At 43.2% G+C, this 19,884-nt stretch overlaps 1 protein-coding gene across 2 annotated transcripts in view; it reads left to right on the forward strand.

The window, feature by feature from the left end:
- The first annotated feature begins 9,851 nt into the window (after positions 1-9,851).
- TTLL1 (TTL family tubulin polyglutamylase complex subunit L1) overlaps positions 9,852-19,884 on the forward strand; it is a 28,525-nt gene continuing 18,492 nt past the window's right edge. The window contains exons 1-5 of one of the 2 annotated variants that reach the window (XM_020808652.3): positions 9,852-9,939; positions 15,186-15,302; positions 16,356-16,564; positions 17,918-18,098; positions 19,644-19,778. In XM_020808652.3, coding sequence (XP_020664311.1) covers positions 15,190-15,302; positions 16,356-16,564; positions 17,918-18,098; positions 19,644-19,778 — 638 coding nt within the window. In that variant the 5' untranslated portion in view covers positions 9,852-9,939; positions 15,186-15,189. Of the gene's footprint in view, positions 9,940-9,975; positions 10,363-15,185; positions 15,303-16,355; positions 16,565-17,917; positions 18,099-19,643; positions 19,779-19,884 lie in introns of those variants that run through there. The other variant, XM_020808651.3, reaches the window with a different exon arrangement.

The following is a 19,884-nucleotide window of genomic DNA, read 5'->3' on the forward strand; positions in this document are numbered from 1 at the left end:
TCTTAGGTGAACCTGGAATGTAAGATCTATGAACCTTGGGAAGCTGGATGTGGTCAAAGAGGAGATGGCAAGAATAAACATTGACATCCTGGGTGTCAGTGAACTAAAATGGACAGTAATGGGCGAATTCAATTCAGACGATTATCATATCTACTATTGTGGGCAAAAATCCTGTAGAAGAAATGGAGTAGCCCTCATAGTCAACAAAAGAGTGGGAAAAGCTGTACTGGGATACAAACTCAAAAATGATAGAATGATTTCAATACGAATCCAAGGCAGACCTTTCAACATCACAGTAATCCAAGTTTATGCAGCGACCACCAATGCTGAAGAGGCTGAAACTGACCAATTCTATGAGGACTTATAACATCTTCTAGAACTGACACCAAAGAAAGATGTTCTTGTCATTATAGGGGACTGGAATGCTAAAGGAGGGAGTCAAAAGGAACAACAGGTACGTTTGGCCTTGGAGTTCAAAATAAAGCAGGGCAAAGGCTAATAGGGTTTTGTCAAGAGAACAAGCTGGTCATCACAAACACTCTTTTCCAACAACACAAGAGTGGACATCACCAGATGGGCAGTACCGAAATCAGATTGATTATGTTCTCTGCAGCCAAAGATGGAGAAGCTCTATAAAGTCAGCAATAACAAGACCTGGAGCTGATTGTGGCTCTGATCATCAGCTTCTAATAGCAAAATTCAAGCTTAAACTGAAGAAAGTAGGAAAAACCACTAGGCTAGTCAGGTATAATCTAAACCATATCCCTCATGAATATACAGTGGAAGTGGGGAATAGATGTAAGGAACTCAATTTGGTGGACAGAGTGCCTGAAGAACTATGAATGGTGGCTCGTAACATTGTACAGGAGGCAGCAACAAAAACCATCCCAAAGAAAAGTAAATGCAATAAAGCAAAGTGGCTGTCCAACGAGGCTTTACAAATAGCAGAGAAAAGAAGGGAAACAAAATGCAAGGGAGATAAGGAAAGTTACAGAAAATGGAATGCAGACTTACAAAGAATAGCAAGGAGAAGCAAAAGGGCCTTCTTAAATGAACAGTGCAAAGATATAGAGGAAAATAATAGAAAGGGAAAAACCAGAGATCTGTTAGAGAAAACTGGAGATACTAAAGGAACATTTTGTGCAAAGATGGACATGATAAAGCACAGAAATGGGAGGAACCTAACAGAAGCAGAAGACATCAAGAAGAGGTGGCAAGAATACACAGAGGAAATACGCCAGAAAGATCTGGATGTCTTGGACAACCCAGATAGTGTGGTTGCTGACCTTGAGCCAGACATCCTGGAGAGCGAAGTCAAGCGGGTCTTAGAAAGCATGGCTAACAACAAGGCCAGTGGAGGTGATGGCATTCTAGTTGAACTATTTAAAATCTTAATAGATGACACTGTTAAGGTGCTACATTCAATATATGCCACCAAGTTTGGAAAACTCAGCAGTGGCCAGAGGATTGGAAAAGATCAGTCTACATCCCAATCCCAAAGAAGGGGAGTGCCAAAGTATGCTCTAACTCCTGTACAATTGTACTCATGTCACACGCTAGCAATGTTATTCTCAAATCCTCCAAGGTAGGCTTCAGCAGTATGTGGACCGAGAACTCCCAGAAGTACAAGCGGGATTCCGAAGGGGCAAAGGAACTAGAGACCAAATTGCTAGCATGTGCTGGATTATGGAGAAAGCCAGAGAGTTCCAGAAAAACATCTACTTCTGCTTCATTGAGTACCCAAAAGCCTTTGACTGTGTGGACCACAGCAGACTATGGCAAGTCCTTAAAGAAATGAGAGTGCCTGAAAACTTTATCTATCTCCTGAGAAATCTATATGTTGGATAGGAAGCAACAGTTAGAACTGGATATGGAACAAATGATTGGTTCAAAATTGGGAAAGGAGTACAAAAAGGCTGTATATTGTCTCCCTGCTTATTTAACCTATATGCAGAATACATCATGTGAAAGGCCGGACTGAAGGAACCCCAAACCAGAATTCAGATTGCCGGAAGAAATGTCAACAACCTCAGATATGCGAATGATACCACTGAGATGGCAGAAAGTGAGGAGGAATTAAAGAACCTCTTAATGAGGGTGAAAGGGGAGAGCACAAAAATGGTCTGAAGCTCAACATCCAAAGAACTAACATCATGGCCACTGATCCCATCAGCTCCTGCCAAATAGGAGGGGAAGATATGGAGGCAGTGACAGATTTTACTTTCTTGGGCTCCATGATCACTGCAGATGGGGACAGCAGCCATGAAATTCAAAGACGCCTGCTTCTTGGGAAGAAAGCAATTACAAAGCTATATGGCATCTTAAAAAGTGGAGACATCACCCTGCCGACAAAGGTCTGCATAGTCCAAGCTATGGTTTTTCCTGTAGTGAAGTATGGAAGTGAGAGCTGGACCATAAATAAGGCTGACCGCCAAAGAATTGATGCTTTTGAATTGTGGTGCTGGAGGAGACTCTTGAGAGTCCCCTGGACTGCAAAGAGAACAAACCTGTCCATTTTGAAGGAAATCAACCCTGAGTGCTCACTGGAAGGACACATCCTGAAGCTGAGGCTTCAGTACTTTGGCGATTTGATGAGGACTGACTGGCCTCGTGGTGCAGTGGTTAAAACGCTGTATTGCAGCTAAAACTGTGCTCACGACCTGGGGTTCAAATCCCAGGTAGCCGGCTCAAGGTTGACTCAGCCTTCCATCCTTCCGAGGTCGGTAAAATGAGTACCCAGCTTGCTGGGGCGGCAATGTGTAGCCTGTATAATTAAAATTGTAAAACCGCCCGGAGAGTGCTTGTAGCGCTATGGGGCGGTATATAAGTCCCCCCCCCAAAAAAAAGACCCTGGTGTTGGGAAAGTGTGAAGGCAAGAGGAGAAGGGGACGACAGAGGACGAGATGGTTGGACTGTGTCACCAAAGCTACCAACATGAATTTGACACAACTACGGGAAGCAGTGGAAGACAGGAGGGCCTGGTGTGCTCTGGTCCATGGGGTCACGAGGAGTCGGATATGGCTTAACGACTAAACAACAGCAACAACAAAGGGATTGTTAGGCATATGTTGATGGGTAGTAATGGTTTCTGTAGGCTGAATTCTCGTGGTCTACCAGTTGCCAGAAAGCAAAGGATGGGAGGTGATGTGGTCTGCTTGCAGCTTTCTGAGGTTTTCCGAGCTAGCAGGATATTGTGCAGCAATATCAGGGCATTTCCTGGATATTTGAATCATGGATACAGAAGCATAACATCCCACATTCATAAACCATAGTGTTTTTGTTTTGTTTTGAAGAATTGAATAGTGTTCTTAAAGTAGATATGTTGGCAGAAACCAATTTGGGTAAAATTTATATAAAGGGAAAGGATAATTTCCTGTCTATGAATCACCTGCCTTGTCCTGCTATTCTCAAACCATCTCTTTCATAGACTTTTCTTCTCCTTTTTTGCTCAGAGCTCCATCAACAGAAATGAAACTGCAACAGTAGAGAATGAAAGCACAGAAGGATTAAGCCACACCTGTTGTCGCCCTACTTTGTATTAAATGGCTTCCTGTGACAGCTCTCAGAACACTCCTGTCAGTCAGGTCGGAGCTCGGATGTGGGAGCCTATGACATGACAGGAGGGGCGGAACCAGAGGGATAAAAGGAGAAAGAAAGACAGTTATTGACAGTTTATGCAGTTAGGGACATGGTTGTGTTAGAAAGAAGAGAGATAGAGAGATAAGGAAAGAGATTTAAAGAGATGGGAATAGGACAAGTCTTGAAAAGTTTATGTGGTTAAGAATTTAATGAACTAAAAGTGATTATAATAAAAGAAACTGTTTAAATATAGTAACATTGTGATTAAAGAAAACCTAACTAAGCAAGCACATTTCAAATCAAAAGAACATATATTGAATGAATAAAATAAGACCATCTTTGATTTCCATGTATAATAGAACTGTTATCCTATAAATAAACCTTGTTAATGTTGACAGCTGTGGCTCATTATTAAACTTTAGTAAATTGAGGAAAATCGTCTGGTGGCAGCATATTAAAGGGTGAAAATGGCAGTAGCACCTAAAGGCAAATCTGTGAGTTAAGGAAAACAAACAGAGGAGCTGGAGGGTTGCTACACTTCCTATTGCCATTATTTGAATTTGGTGGCAAACAACCTAATATAGCTCTGTAGACACAGAAGCTCTAGATTCAAACACAGCATGCTGCTGCTTTGCTCCAATAGCTGGGAAGTAACCATACAAGCAGGCTATTGCAGATCTTTTTAGTCCCATCCACCAGGGCTACTACACAACTTAGTGTCTAATATGATCTTTCAGCTATTGTTAAGGCAAGGCAAGACATATAGGGACACCTTTGTTTCCAGGAGACAGACTGACTTGGGACTATATACAGACATACTCCTGTTTGCCTCAGAAGGAAATCTTGTTTCTGGTACATTCTAAAACATGGGAACAGGCAACATTTCCTCAGTGCTACAGAACAGTTTCAATATACCTGTTTTTTTTAAAAATAGTAATAATGTGCCTATCCTTTTGGTGAATTTCTGGGATCATGCAGATTAAACAGATACTGATAGGGGGCAAGGATGAGGTTCTGATATAACAGCATTTTACACAAGTAATCATGCCTTGTACCTGTAATTGAAATATGATTTGTTACTATTTCCTTACTATAATGATATTCTATATGCATGCATTTTCTATAGTCAATGTATTTTGTATCCTCATTTCATCTCAAAGTATTGAATCTCCTGACCCCTCCCGCTTGGCGCTCACAGAAACATTCCTACATTATCACACCGCCGTTGAACTGACACAACTTTAAACTGACATAGCTTTGTGAGAACCAGCCCCCCCCCCCCAATTCAAGGCCAACTCTGCAGCGCTTCAGGCAAAGACTGTACCATGGCTCATAATCTGTCATTAACATATTTAAAGATAAGCTACACAATGGGTCACACAAATTCACAAACTTGGCAGCCACTAACCCTGGGATGCATTTTGAATATTTTTCCTCACATCTACCACGGCCTATAGGATGACCCAACAGGCACCCATAAGGTTCAGGAGACCAATAGGGGGGATGCTGTGCTTTATTGTCCTTTGTAAGAAACTTAGAAAATGCTTTACCACATGTATGATGAGGCTCCCAATCTGCCTTTTTAGGGACGGGGCACAGTTATATGTTTAATAAATTGGCTTACATAGACTGATTGATGCACTGTCTTTATCTGTTATTCCCTGCCAGAGAATTGAAACCTAAAATTGGGTGCTAACATCTGGTGGAGAATGTGGGCAATCTCCGGTGACATTGAGTGCACAATGGGGGAAAACAGATTATTGAATACCCAGATCTCTGATGGGGGCCCACTAGTTGTTTTCCATGGTGAGTGTCAGAAGGGTGATTTCTGAGCACTTCTCGTTAACCCAGGAAGCTCCATTGAAGTTTTCCGAAGGGGAGTCTGTGGGCTCCCAGGGAGTTTCATGGAATGCATTTCATGGAACTCCTAAGGACCCGGGAAAAGTGTGATTGTGACAGCTGCTCCCCTCCGTGAAGACGCCCCATCCCTGAACTAGGTTTGGGCACCTATGTTCTTGGGGTGAAAGCAAGTGCACAGAAGGACAGGGCGTGATTGGATGTGCGCACGTGAGCTAAATGTTTGAACAGAGGGAGTGAAGCGAGACTGCTCCCGGGTCCTCAGGTGAGGAAAAGGAAAAATAGGCTTGGCCAAGCAAAGCAAAGGGTTAAAACCTACTTAGCCGCCGGGAGGGGCGCCTGCAATAGGGGCACGATGATAGTGCGGGACGACGCTGATTCATGTGAAAGATAATTGGAAAAGCCTACTGGGCAGGATATCTGGGTTCAAAAAGAGGTGCAGCATTTAAATTATGCACGAAAGTATGGCCTTTAGCCAATTCCTGCATGGCCGAAAGATAAATTTTTCCAAACCTGCACTCAGAGACCTGGTCATCTGAAATATGTAGACTGTTTTGCTTCAGTAGCAGCCTGGCCCGAGAAAAAAAAAATACAAAGGAAACTTAAAGTTAGTCCCTCTGAGATCAACAACATCCTGTATGGTTCTATGGATTATGTACCCCCCCCCCCACGACCTGCAAGTATAAAGTTTTAGTGCCAGGTCCTAACAATGATAAGGAAACAGAGAAAGACAAAGCAAGTGAGAAAGAAGAGAAAAAAAACACCTTGCCACATTCAGCAACAGGAGAAACATTGGGACTTGCCCTCCCTCTTCCTCCCAGTAGCAGAGGATGGTTTCGATCCATTGACCTCTGGGTTATGGGCCCAGCACGCTTCCGCTGCGCTACTCTGCTACCATCTAATGTCAACTGCTCCATCTCCCAGGGCACACTGTACAGATTTGAACTCCTGTCCCATGGTTCTGCAGCTAGTTTCTCCAATCCACAGAGCTGTATCAGCTCTGCAAAGACCACTGGAACAAAGCTAGAAAGGTTAAAGAAGAAGAGATACGCTGATTGTCCAAAAACAACTGTACCTGTGCATGACTCCCATTATTTGCATCATTATTTATGCTGCTGCTAACAGCATACAAGTCAATGGCATGTAAGAGAGAAGGGGGAAAGCTGCAGCATAAAAAATTCCCAATGGATGCACCTGAGAGACCACATTCAGGAATTTCCATCAGCTACTTATCACACAACAGGAAGCACGTGCCCTTGCCTTTGTGCCTTTCTTTTCCCCCTCTCTTAGTCTGACAATGGCAGAAGATGAAATGGACACACCAAAGCAGTACCATGAAAAAGGGAGGCATATTGGAGAGCAGGAATTGTCCCCTTCTCCCAGTGTTTTCCCCCCTAAATTTTAAAAGTTTGATAATGGGGGAGTTTACAACAGTCATGGGTAATAAAAGGTGGGATTTCAAGTCCAGTACTTAAAGGATATGTAGCTAAACTAAAGTTCTGGGATGGAGACTGCAAACTTAAAGAATAATTTTAATTTGTGCTGGCAGTATTAGTTTTCATCTATGGAGATGAAGAATCAATGCCTTTCTCCATCTTTATAAACAAAAAGAATGAATTGTTCATTGCTCTTTAGCAAAGAATATGGCTCCTGCTTTGGCTTGGAGCAGAAGCACTCAAAAGCATGTCAACCCCATATCATAAAAGCTGGAGATTAGATTTAGTAGTACTCTCAGCAAATACTGGGCAACTCAAATTCAGAGTCTGTATCAGATTCTCAATTATTTATACTTTATAAGGCAACTCTGTTACAAAAATGTTTTCTTGGTGTTTGCCATGCCTAAACATGATGTGCGTGAAGCAGAGACATTGACTCGCACTCAGAGACACATTAGATGACCATTACAGAAATCAAGTACACTATATAATTGGAAGCAGGAGAGGGAGAAGCTGTGTTTTCTCTGCCACAACAAAAACAGCAGCTGATTGTGGTGCAGAACATATATTGTTAATATATAAAAAGCCACAGTACACCTGAGAAAGAATAGTAAAATAATTATATTGCCTAAGTATAATTTAAATAACATTTTATGCTTTTTAAAAAAATGCATGTCTTATACTTTTTGGGGGAGCTCAAGAAAGGTTTAGAAACAACTGTATTTAAAATTGTATTTATAACAAAAAGACTTATTTTTGATGAAGTGAACTTACAAGATGTAATTTGTATCAGTATACCAGATCTTAACCACAAGAAATGTTTTCAAAATGCGTTAAAGCTGGGCACTTTGTTTCCCAAAAGCAATAACCGTACCCATAACAGCACCATGATTGGCAGGAAATTTTGCAACAGTGCAAAATTACTCAACACTGTGTTGTCCTGTAAAAGTTCTACCAGCTGAATTTGTTCATGTTACACAGCTGGAAATGGTACAAATTGTCTGTATAGGAGAAGCAATGGAAGAGCAGAGCTCGTGAATCAATGCAGAAAATACCTGAGCATAAGCGACAAGTTTTTAAGTCTTTATACATCTGTAAGCAGCAAGATTTGAGATTTTACTTGTTTTAGAAATATTAGGCAGCAGCTGACACATATTACTATGCTTTATAGATAAATTCTTCAATCTCCACAAATAAAGGTAAGAAATGGTTGTTGTGGGTTTTTTGGGCTTCTTGGCCGTGTTCTGAAGGTGGTTTTTCCTAACGTTTCGCCAGTCTCTGTGGCCGGCATCTTCAGAGGACAGCAAACTGTGCACAGTTTGCTGTCCTCTGAAGATGCCGGCCACAGAGACTGGCGAAACGTTAAGAAAAACCACCTTCAGAAAACGGCCAAGAAGCCCAAAAAACCCACAACAACCATTAGATCCCGGCCGTGAAAGCCTTCGCAAATACAAAGGTAAGAAAGATGTGAAATGTAATGCAATGCTGTATATCCCTAGATGTCGAAGATAATAGATTGAAAAATGTTGTCCAAGGAAAGAACCAATTTCCAAGGAAGCCATAAAAACAAAACACATTTACCAGAATACTAAAACTGATATTTTACTCTTGAGGAAGTGAAATTCCATAAACTGTTGCAGCAAACTGCAACTAACGAACATGGTGTGCCTGGCATATGACCTGGCACATGACTGGCACCTTAATTACCTGTACTTCTCAGCCACAATTTATGCAATTTCACTTGTCTAAGAGTAAGACTCAGTAAGATTCTGGCCATTGTGATAAATTCCCTGAAGGCAAATATACTGGAATGAAAGCTGGTGTGCATATTCACAGCAATTTTCTGTTTTAAGGAGGGTAAAATACTGGTTGACTTCTCATCTGCATTTTTACGGTGTATATTCAAAATAGATGTTAACAGTGTTGGCTCTGTGGTTTAGGTATCTGGCTGCAGAGCCAGAGGCTGGGAATTAGATTCCCCACTTGCCTCCTGCAAGTAGAGCCAGCCCCAGGCTCTACATAGTCCCACCCCCCCACCCCCGTTAAGAAGGAAATGATAAACCACTTCCTTTTTTAAATTTTTTTTTTATTATATAAGATCCATCCATGTTGATTTAACATCGTGCCACCTGAGTACAGCTTATATTCATTTGTTAAAACAACTACCATACACATTACGCTCCTAATCTATACAACGTCCTTCTCAAAATTGTATCCTAAATTTTGTGCCCATTGAACCACCTCTGAGTATCGCCTGCTTGGAAAACCCTGACAAAGGTCACCATAACTCAGAAGTTACTTGACAGCACATGATTATTTTATTACAGTATTACTTTACTTATTATTTATATAGCACACCAGGAAACACTGTTTTACACAGCAGGATAAGAAAGCCCCAGCTTTTAGGAGTTTACAGTCTAAGCAGGCAGAAAGAGCACAGTACTGTATAATAGGAAAAGATATGAGATATGACCACGAAAATGGAAGCTAAAAAGTAGTCCCACAGGACTGAATGAGACTTTCTTCTTAGTGATAAACTGTGCTTCCTAGATGGACCACAGGCAAGTTTCTAATGCACTAGTGAAACCTTGCTGATTTCTGGAATCTTTGCAAAGGGAAAACTGTTGGCCTGATGTAGGAATGGATTTCTCATGCACAAAATGAGCAAAATGTCATAATCAGAAACACGTAACACATCCGTTAGTAGTTTTGTTGTCAAATCCATACCGTCTTTCCACTATACTGTATGATGCTCAAAAGACCTATCAGCAACTGCAGTCAAATAAAAGCCAACAAAACGGCAATAAAAGATACCAACGATTTGAAAAACACAACCAAACCGATAAACACCCGCATGTCCTCCCCCCCTCCCCCGCTTCTGGTCCCGCAAAAGAACCCATTTGCTCAAATTAATCACAAGTCACAACACGACGCCTTAATATTTTATTTATTTGATTGATTGATTTGTACCCCGCCCATCTGGTCTATAAGACCACTCTTTTCAGAAATTCTAGCTTATTTTTTTCCCTTGGAAATTCAAAACGCGGCCGCAGTCCCCCAAGCCAAGGTATCGTAGCTGAAGTCTTCAGGGGAGGGGAAGAAACAGGCCTCGCAAAACCGGGCAGCGTTCCTTCGGGCCTAGTTTTTTCTTCTTCTCTTCTCCTCCTCCCGGGTCTCTTGGGTGCGGCGTCCCCCGGTTGCCAGGCAGCGACTCCGGAAGCGGCTTGGCGGCCTCGGTGTGGTTGCCGGTTTGTTCTCTTGCGCCGCCTCCCTTTCCTTCGCCGGGAAATGCAGGGAGCCGCTTTCGAAGCAAGAGAGCGGCCGGGTCTTTGAACAGGAAGGATGGGGAAGCCCCGGACGGCCAAAGCAGGAGCCTGTGGTGGTGGCCTCTGAGGAGGAGGAGAAGGCAGGGCCGTCGCCCCATCCACACACTCCCCCCCCCCCCCCGCTCAGGCGACCGGGCGGGAACCGACGCGCATCTTCATTTGGGGTAGGTCGTTGTGAGAGCCGCTTTCCCCCCTCGCCGTACGAGGTGGAAGCCGGGCGCCCGGAGAGGTGGGGCTTCTCCGCCTGAGAATTAAGCCATTTCTGTGGGAAAGGCCGGGCAGCGGCTCCCCTTCCAAAGTTCCCCCCCGCCGCCGCCGCCGCCGCCCTGGGTGGGGTGGCTTTTGTGCAAAGCCTCTTTCGCCCAGCACTCCCAGGGCGGCGGGCGTTAGGCTGAAGATTGGGGGGAGGGGTCCCCTATTTCCCGGGGGGGGGCTCAATCCCCACCCCACATTTTCAAACCCTAAAGACTCTTTCCAGGGGAATATGCCTCACGGGCCGTCGGTGGGAGCCGGTCTGCTGCCTTAACCTGCTCAAAGAGCGCTCTCTCGTAAAGGGTTCTTCCGTTGTGCTTTTTGTGCAGAAGAGGGCGTTTAAGCAGGGGCTGCCTGCCATGGGGGGGGGGGGAGCGGGCTGGGCAGCTCCGAGCTGGAGGCTGGGGGTTCAGTTCCCCCAGTGTGCCATGCCAGGGGAGTGAGCCTGGGTGGCCTTGGGCAAGCTGCACCCTCCCAGGATACCCCTATAGAAGAAGAGAATGGCAAACCACTTCCGAATTCTTTTTCACCTAGCAAAAAAGTGAGGATTGACTGGATTTGGCACGCAGTTTTTATTATTATTTGTCAGAGGGAGGAGAGCCGCCCTACTGCGTTTTCCTCTTCTGCAGTGCACGTTAAAAGGAGCTGGATCCCTGCTGCCCTCCTTTGCACCTAGCCACGTTTATATAGGAGCTGTTAATCAAGGATAATACATGTACTGTATGGATATTTATTTCTTCTCTGAACAAGGACCCAACTTGTTGTTTGTTTGTTGTGCTGCGTTGTTCATGTTGATAAAAGTGCATTCCTGTTTGTGTCTGCAGGGAATGAGACATTTGAGTCACTGAGACTAAGAATATATAGGATTGTAGCCTAAAATAATCAAACTACCTGAAAGTTTATGTTTTCTCTTTTGTTACAAAAATGTGAAGTGAAAGTGGGGATTTGGAAATAAAGTTTATATTTATAAAATTGTAACAGTGGCTTAAAGTTGTACATAAAAGCTCTGGATGTTTATGCTTTGTAAAACACCTTATATAATTTGTCAGTTGTGGTACAATGTAACTGACAAGTTTATTTTGTTGTTTCTTTTTAAAAACTGCATATTGTGTCCATGGTAATGAAAGTAGATCTCTAAAATCATATGCCACAGTTTTTCTTTAAGAATCTTTATCTTGTTTCAGTACTTTGCAAAGAAACAAATCCAGCAGATATGCTAAAACCCACCATGAGATTTCTGCTATTTCCATCACTGTGGGCTAAACCTGTTGTTTGCTTAATGTCTCGTTAGCATCAGGAAATAATTTTATCTCACACTGGTATTTAAGAAGCTTCATTCCTTCCATAGATATTGTTTTTTTGAACAATAACATCATCTTGTATCTACATTGCCATAAACATTCATGTTCCCTTTTATTTATTTATTTATTTTATTTATTTATTCGATTTTTACCCCGCCCCTCTAGACAACGTCTACTCGGGGCGGCTTACATCAGTTAAAACAAGTTAAAAAACATATAAAATGCATTTATACTAATTAGTTCTAAACAAAAGGTTTCCAAGATGGTGGTATACAAAAGAAAGAAAAAAGATAGAGGAAAAAAAAAAGGAAAATGACTTAATTGACTGGGGGGTAGGCCTGTTTAAACAACCAAGTTTTTAATTGGCTTTTGAAAACCCCCAGCGAGGGTGCCAGCCGGATTTCAGTGGGGAGTGTGTTCCACAGCCGAGGGGTGACCGCTGAGAAGGCCCGGTTTCTAGTTTTCTCCTTCCGGGCCTCTCTCGGTGTCAGGCCCCTCAGCCGTCCCAGCTGGCTATGTCGGGTGATTCGGGTAGATCTGGGCGGGAGGAGGCGATCTGCCAAATATTGAGGTCCCAAACCGTTTAGGGCTTTATATGCAATCATTAATACTTTGAAGTCGATGCAGAAACGGATAGGTAACCAGTGCAGTGCAGCCAGGGTGGGGGAGATGTGCTGATATTTTCTCATCCCACTAAGAAGCCTGGCTGCTGCATTCTGGACCATCTGAAGTTTTCGCAACAGCCTCAAAGGCAGCCCCACGTAGAGTGCATTACAATGGTCTAATCTTGAGATTACGAGCACATGGACTAGAGTAGTGAGGGCCCCCCCAATCAAGATACGGCTGCAGCTGGGCAATCCGCCATAGATGAAAATAGGCGGAGCGGACCACGGACGCCACCTGGGTTTCCATGGTAAGCGCCGGGTCCGGATGTACCCCAAGCTGCGGACCTCACTCTTTGCGGCAAGGGTTGTCCCTCCAAAGGTGAGGGAGTCACCTATGCCGCTGACGGAAGGGCCACCCACCCTCAAGACCTCCGTCTTGTCCGGGTTCAGCCTCAATCCATTTGACTGCATCCATTCCGGTACAGTCTCCAGGCAGCGCTGGAGGGACCGGACGGCATCCACTGAAGTTGGTGTAAAGGAGATGTAGAGCTGTGTGTCATCAGCATACTGATGACACGATGCCCCACACTCCCTGATGACCCCGCCCAACGGCCTCATAAAGATGTTAAACAGCATTGGGGAGATGATCGACCCCTGTGGAACCCCACAATTGAGATTCCACGGGGCCGAGACATTCTCCCCAAGCGGTACTGTCTGGGGGCAGTCCTCCAGGAAGGAGCGAAGCCAGGCAAGTGCCAGACTACCGACTCCCAACTCGGAGAGCCTCCCCAGGAGGATACCGTGGTCGACGGTATCAAAGGCGGCTGAGATGTCGAGGAGGACCAACAAGGACATATTGCCCCCATCGCCCTCCCTCAACAGGTCATCCAACAGTGCGACCAGTGCTGTCTCTGTACCATAGCACGGCCTGAAGCCCGACTGAAATGGGTCCAGAGCATTGGTCTCATCCAAGAGCACCTGAAGCTGATCTGCCACCACTCTCTCAACCACTTTGCTAAGGAAGGAAACATTGGCGATGGGCCTATAATTGCCAATTTCATCCGCCGCCAAATTTGGTTTCTTCCTAATGGGCCTAATGAGTGTCTCCTTGAGGGCGAGGGGGACCTTGCCCTCCTGGAAAGACCCATTAATTATTGCAGTGGCCCATTCAGTTGTTACCGGCCTGGCTGCTTTGATTAGCCAGGCCAGGCAAGGGTCGAGAGAAGAGGTGGTGGCCCGACAGCGATCAAGCGCCTTGTCCACCAAATCTGGTGTCACAGGCTGAAAGGAGTCGAGAATAACTGGGCAAGGCGGAGCGCTGGACATCTCGGCTCGATCCATTGTATTTAAAAAAGGAGAGAGGTCACGGCGGATGGTCTCCACTTTAGATTTAAAAAATGCTGCAAATTGGTCAGGTGAGATGCTATTAGGAGGCCCTTCAACCTGGCCAATTCCGGATAGATCGCGAACTATACGGAAGAGTTCCGCCTGCCGATTGGAAGCATCGCTTATCCGGTCAGCGATGTAAGATCTTCTAGCAGCCTTTACCTTGGCCAGGTAATGATTAGTTGCGATCCTGACAGCGATTTTGTTATAGTTCGTCAGTTTCCTTCTCCACAAGCACTCTAGCCGTCTCCTTATTCGCTTCATTGCTCGTAGATCCTAGGTATACCAGGGTCCTGGCCGAGCTCTGCTCCTGAGAGGGCGTTTGGGTGCGATCGTGTCAGCAGCCCTAGTAGCGGCAGAGAGCCAGCCGTCCACCAGAGCTTCGACAGGAGCGCCAGACAGTGCCACTGGGATCCCTCTCATGGTATCCTGGAATCTCATGGGATCCAGTAACCTTCGATTGCGGACCATTAAAATAGGTCCCTGCTCCCTGCAGTGGGGGAGGGAGCTCCATTGCGAGGTTACATTTTATCAGGTGATGGTCCGACCATGACCATGACAAGGGGACTGTACTTTTAGTTCAGTACCACTATAGGAGCTTACATATTTTTGATAAATTGTATCTGTGAGTTATAACTATGTCCTTGAATAGAATAAATTGCCTTGCTCGACTGAGTTTTAATGCAGTAGCAATTGTTGTTGTTGTTGTTTAGTCGTTAAGTTGTGTTTACTCTTCGTGACCCCATGGACCAGAGCATGTCAGGCCCTCCTGTCTTCCACTGCCTCCTGGAGTTTGGTCAAATTCATGTTGGTAGCAATAATATCTGATTTGAAAATATGCAAACCCTTGGCATTTCCCACTTACAATTTTAAAAAATATAATCATATAAGAAAATTCAATTATCCTCAACAAATTCTTAAATTTCAATTCCTGCATTCCATTTTTAAAATATCTATCAAACTATGGTTCATCTAGGAATAGATTTTTAGAAGAACAGTATCTCCCTTGTATCAGATATGTGGTTTACTGCAGCCCTATGTACAACATAGAAGGGTGACCAATTTATAGCTTCTCGTGATCCACACAGTCAGAGGCTTTGCTGTAGCATATAAAGCATAGACCAATCTTCTTCTGGAATGCTGTGTTGTGTCAGCATATATTTGCAATATAATCTTGAGTGCTTCTTCCTTTTTGGAATCCAGCTTAAATATCAGGCATTTCTCACTTTATACAGTATAGGGTAAACATTTTGATGCAATAACTGAGCATCCTTCTGCTAGCATGGGAAATTAAATCATTGGTCCTCTAATTACTGCAGTCCTTGGCATCTCCTTTCTAGAGGACTAGAATTTGCAGTCCATGGACCACTTTTGGAAAAAAAATGTTGTCATTTTAATGCTTAAAAATAAACTGAATAATAGTAATACATTGATTTTGTTTAGGATAATGGCAGGAAAAGTAAAATGGGTGACTGATATAGAGAAATCTGTGCTAATAAACAACTTTGAAAAGAGAGGATGGATCCAGGTGTCAGAAAATGAAGACTGGAACTTCTACTGGTAAGTAGCATTGATTTTTAAAAAAAATTTTCATTGAGGAGAATCTGGGTATCCATTGTTAAAACGTTTGTGGCCCATAGGCTTTCTTTGAACTTCAGAAGCTAGAAGGAACAATTGGTTAGTGCTGGATAGATGGGCACTTACCCCAGCCCAAAAAAGTCCCTCCCAGTCACACAAACCACAGACAGCATGAGAGGTTGCAAATAAAACTCTTAACAGGAAGCTCAAAGGACATGCTCCATCCTTGTTCTTTTTTTTTTTTTGTTCTCTGGGTGGAATCCCTGTTCTTCTTTCCCAACTTTCCTTCCAACAGGTAGTGCTTGCATGATTGCACTTTAACCCTAAATCAACCAGATTCTAGCCTTTTTATCAAGCCCATCTGTATGAGTGTAAGGAAAAGTGTTTAGAGCACTTTAGTTTGAACACAGAAATGAGAACACAGCCAATGTAACTGTCATAAAATTCATATAACATGATCTAGTTGGTATCTATAAGCATTCTACCTGTTGCGTGTTATATACCAATTGCAGTTTCCAAAACATCTTTAAAGGCTTGCCCATGGTGAAGACATTATAATAATTGTTTTGGATTAATGTTTGTCACTGAGGCAAGGTCAGTTTTCTTCAGGTATGGCTACAGCTGGCAAATCAGTTTAAACTGACAAAAAGCATGCCTGGTTGTCACTACCTCCATAGATGTGGGGGTGGCATGAGGATTTCCAGACTGTGTGTCCAACTCCTGCAGGGAAGTGAAACATCACCCAGAATCAGAAGAAAAGCTTCATGGGATTTCTTAGCCCATAATGCATCTGTCCAATCTAATCCAGTTTTTAGTTTGTCCAAATTCAAAGAGGTTTTCCAAAAAGCAAAAAGCTGCTGGAGGAGGGGGTAGTCATGATAGAACAAGTGACACTGATTTCTTTAGAGATTTGTTAAAGATCTTTGATCACTTTTTATTCTGGTAAGGTTTAATCCAAAGGACCAATTTGTTTCTATTGAAGTCATAAATTACGTGTATTTGGAGAGAAACTCTTTACCACGTTTTGCTTCCCAGGATGAGTGTGCAAACTATTCGAAATGTTTTCAGTGTGGAAACTGGCTACCGCCTCTCTGATGATCAGATTGTCAACCATTTTCCAAACCATTATGAGCTCACTCGGAAGGACTTAATGGTAAAAAATATCAAGAGATACAGAAAAGAACTAGAAAAAGAAGGAAGTCCTCTTGCAGAGAAAGATGAAAATGGAAAATACCTTTATTTAGGTGAGTTAATTTAGCCAATTGGAACTATTTGTTGATGTACTTAAATACAAGATGTGCTGAATGGTTTAGCTTTATAAGTCAGTGGCATGGCACTCAGATTTGGATTTCTGTGTATTGTGAACAAACTACACAGTTTGCTAAGCCATATGTCTGTTCAAACTATGTGATCAGATATGCAATTAACTAGATACTGTTAGGATATTGATAGCATTCTAGGTGTGTGAAGGCTACCACCTGAGATCTGGATGTTTGTGGCTGAGGGCCTAGTTGTGGAAAGTCAGATACTCTCTGTTGACCGAAAACAAGACCTTATTCTCAGATGGTGTCTTTCCAGTGGCTTTAAGAGCAGCCATCATATGACAATTGTTAACAAAATGTACTGTGCACAAGAGATGTATGTCCATTTACTCTCCTTTTGGGGTAAGGTTATTGAAAAAATAGTGGCAGAGCAGCTCCAGAAATACTTGGAGGACACATCTGCACTTGACCCCTTTCAGTCTGGGTTCGACCCTAGCTATGGTATTGAGACAGCTCTGGCAGCTGTGGTGGATGATCTGCTTTGTCATTTGATCAAAGATTAATCATCCTTACTAATACTGTTAGAACATTTAGCAGCATTTGATACAATGATACATGGTATATCATTGAAAAAAGTGGAGAAAAATTAGTCTTAGCTGGACCAGTTATCCAGTGGCTTTCACTTTTTCCTAGCAAAAGAACCTAGAGGGTGATGATGGGATGCTGTTTATTAGCCTCCCAAGAATTGTTTTGTTTATTTCTAGAAGTAATTTTCCTGAACTGTATATTAATAGAAACAAACAGAATGATCCAGTCTCCCATTTATTCTCAAATTTAAAAGGAATACCATACATTTATGATGGACCATGTTCACTGTCATTGTCTTAATTACAGATGGGCACAAACTGCTGTTTGGCGGTTCATGCCAATTTGACACCCCCCCCCAGCCACACAGCTGTTCCATGGGTGCCTGAGCTTTCCAGACCCACCTCACTGCTGGGCACCTACTCAGAGGCAGAGATGTGGCTTTGCACTGTCTCTCAGCAGGCACCCACCAGAGGAGGCAGGGCTGGGAAGCCATGCCGCTGTCTCTGAGTGGGTTCCTGCTGGAGGAGGCAAGGCTGGGAAGCTGGGGTGCCCACAGAAAAGCTGTGTGGTCAGAGAGCCAGTCTGATACCAACCACCAAACTGGCAGTTTGTGCCCATCTCTGTTCTTAATTGAAATTAAGTTAAAACAAATAATGAAAATATTTTTCTCTTCAGTTTTATGTTTTGATCTATATACAATATCTATCAGAGCTGTGTTAACTCCTGGTTTTCCTATGTACTTTTTAGACTTTGTTCCTGTTACCTTCATGCTTCCAGCTGATTATAATTTGTTTGTTGAAGAATTCCGAAAAAATCCGTCTAGTACTTGGATTATGAAACCCTGTGGAAAAGCTCAAGGAAAAGGAATATTTCTTATTAATAAACTTTCACAAATTAAAAAATGGTCCCGGGACAGCAAAACATCTACGTATGTTACAATGGGGGAGGGGAGAGAAATTCCCTTTAAGAAAGCTTATCAAATCTGGAGGAATTTGTGATGTTCCACTTAGAAGGCCATTTATTGTCTTCATTCTAAAATGACTTTAAGGATGTTACCGGTTAAAGATAAACAAGTACACATGTATGTCAAATTGAAAGGAATTTAGACCAAAATATATAAAAGAATGAGGCCTGCAATATTTATTATATTTGTGGCACTGATTCTTCCATCTTTACTGCATGAAGTCCTAGAGATGGACATGAACCACCACTTCATAAGTTCATGCTGGTTTGTCATTTGGATGCAGAGATGTTTGCCATTTCCCAGCCCTGCCTCCTCCAGTGGGTGCTTATTCTGAGGAGGCAGGGCAGGGAAGCCAAGGCACTGATTCCGAGTAGGCGTCTGCCAGAGGAGGCGGGGCTTGAAACTGCCAAATGCCTGTTCATTCAAAGGATGAACTGGCATGAACCACCAAAGTGGCAGTTCACACCCATCTCTAGTAATAAATAGTGTTCTTTTTAAAGCAAGGCCTGCATGGCATTAGGAAGTAGCAAAGTATCATTATTAGGGTGGGAGAGCAAAAATAATCCTCTTTTTGGCAGGAACAAGCAATGCAGTCATGTGATCTCACTTTTGTAAGTGCTTCAACAGTCATTTCTTATTTTAAATGTTCATAGTACTGAGATAGTCTTAAGTAGCCCTATGCAGTTGCGTAGTAGATGTTTGTCAATTTTGCTTAAAGCATGAAAATGTAGCTCTTTAGTATAGAAGACAGATGTGATTTGCCAGAACTCCCTGTTTGGTCCAGTTGCTTCTTCCCAAGCCCTGACCACTCTTCTTGGTACCTATGCCTCCACAGCTATGATCCCCTTGCCCTTCTTCTTAGGTGTTTCCTCTTGGTGAGCTGAGGAGGGGTAGATATCAATTTCATCCCTCTACAGTCTCACTCAGCTGATCTTTGGGCAGCAGTTATAATGCAAAGAAATGAAACCAGGGCACCATAGAGAGTGGGGTGGTCTGGCAGTCGAGGAAGAGACTGTTCACTTTGTGCATCATCAACTTGCTCTGTGGTGAGAAAGGGATAGCCTTTCTGCATTTGCCGTATGGAAATGCAACAAGCTACTAGTGCAGACAAACAAGCAACACTGCTGAGGTTGTGAAAGTTGCTTCTAGATTTTAGTCCCCAGAATTCTCAAGGCAACATGGCTGCAGACCATGGTGACAAGGCAATCCTGGGGGTTATAGCCCCCCAAAATAAGTTTTTCAGGTGATGACGGATAATGTACACTTTTATATCATCACTTACCCCGTCTCTCCACAGAAGGAGTGGCTTAAGGACAAAGCAGGTGGGGAGAAGAGAGAGAGTAGGATGTTGCCTTGTCCCCTTATTGGCAATGTAACTCTCAAGATGTGAGAGGGAAAGTGGCGCTCACACTGAAAGGTTCCCCATTTTTAAGTTTTTGTAGCTGGTTTCAAAAGTAGACAACAATTTAATGAAGTAGCATGTTTTGAATAAAAAATTATGTTTCCTAGGTTTGTATCTCAGTCCTCTAAAGAAGCATATGTAATTTCTCTGTATATCAATAATCCGCTGCTAATTGGTGGGAAAAAATTTGATCTTCGTCTTTATGTATTAGTGTCAACTTACCGTCCTCTGAGGTGCTATATGTAAGTTGTCTTTTCTTCTTCTGTTTTCTAATAAAGCCTCTCTCTATCAATAAAGGAGACAGAGAGCAATTTTCATCTAGACTTGTGGGAATTTGCATTTCAAGTT

The sequence above is a fragment of the Pogona vitticeps genome, chromosome 5 (genome assembly GCF_051106095.1).
Source record: "Pogona vitticeps strain Pit_001003342236 chromosome 5, PviZW2.1, whole genome shotgun sequence".
Taxonomy (NCBI): domain Eukaryota; kingdom Metazoa; phylum Chordata; class Lepidosauria; order Squamata; family Agamidae; genus Pogona; species Pogona vitticeps.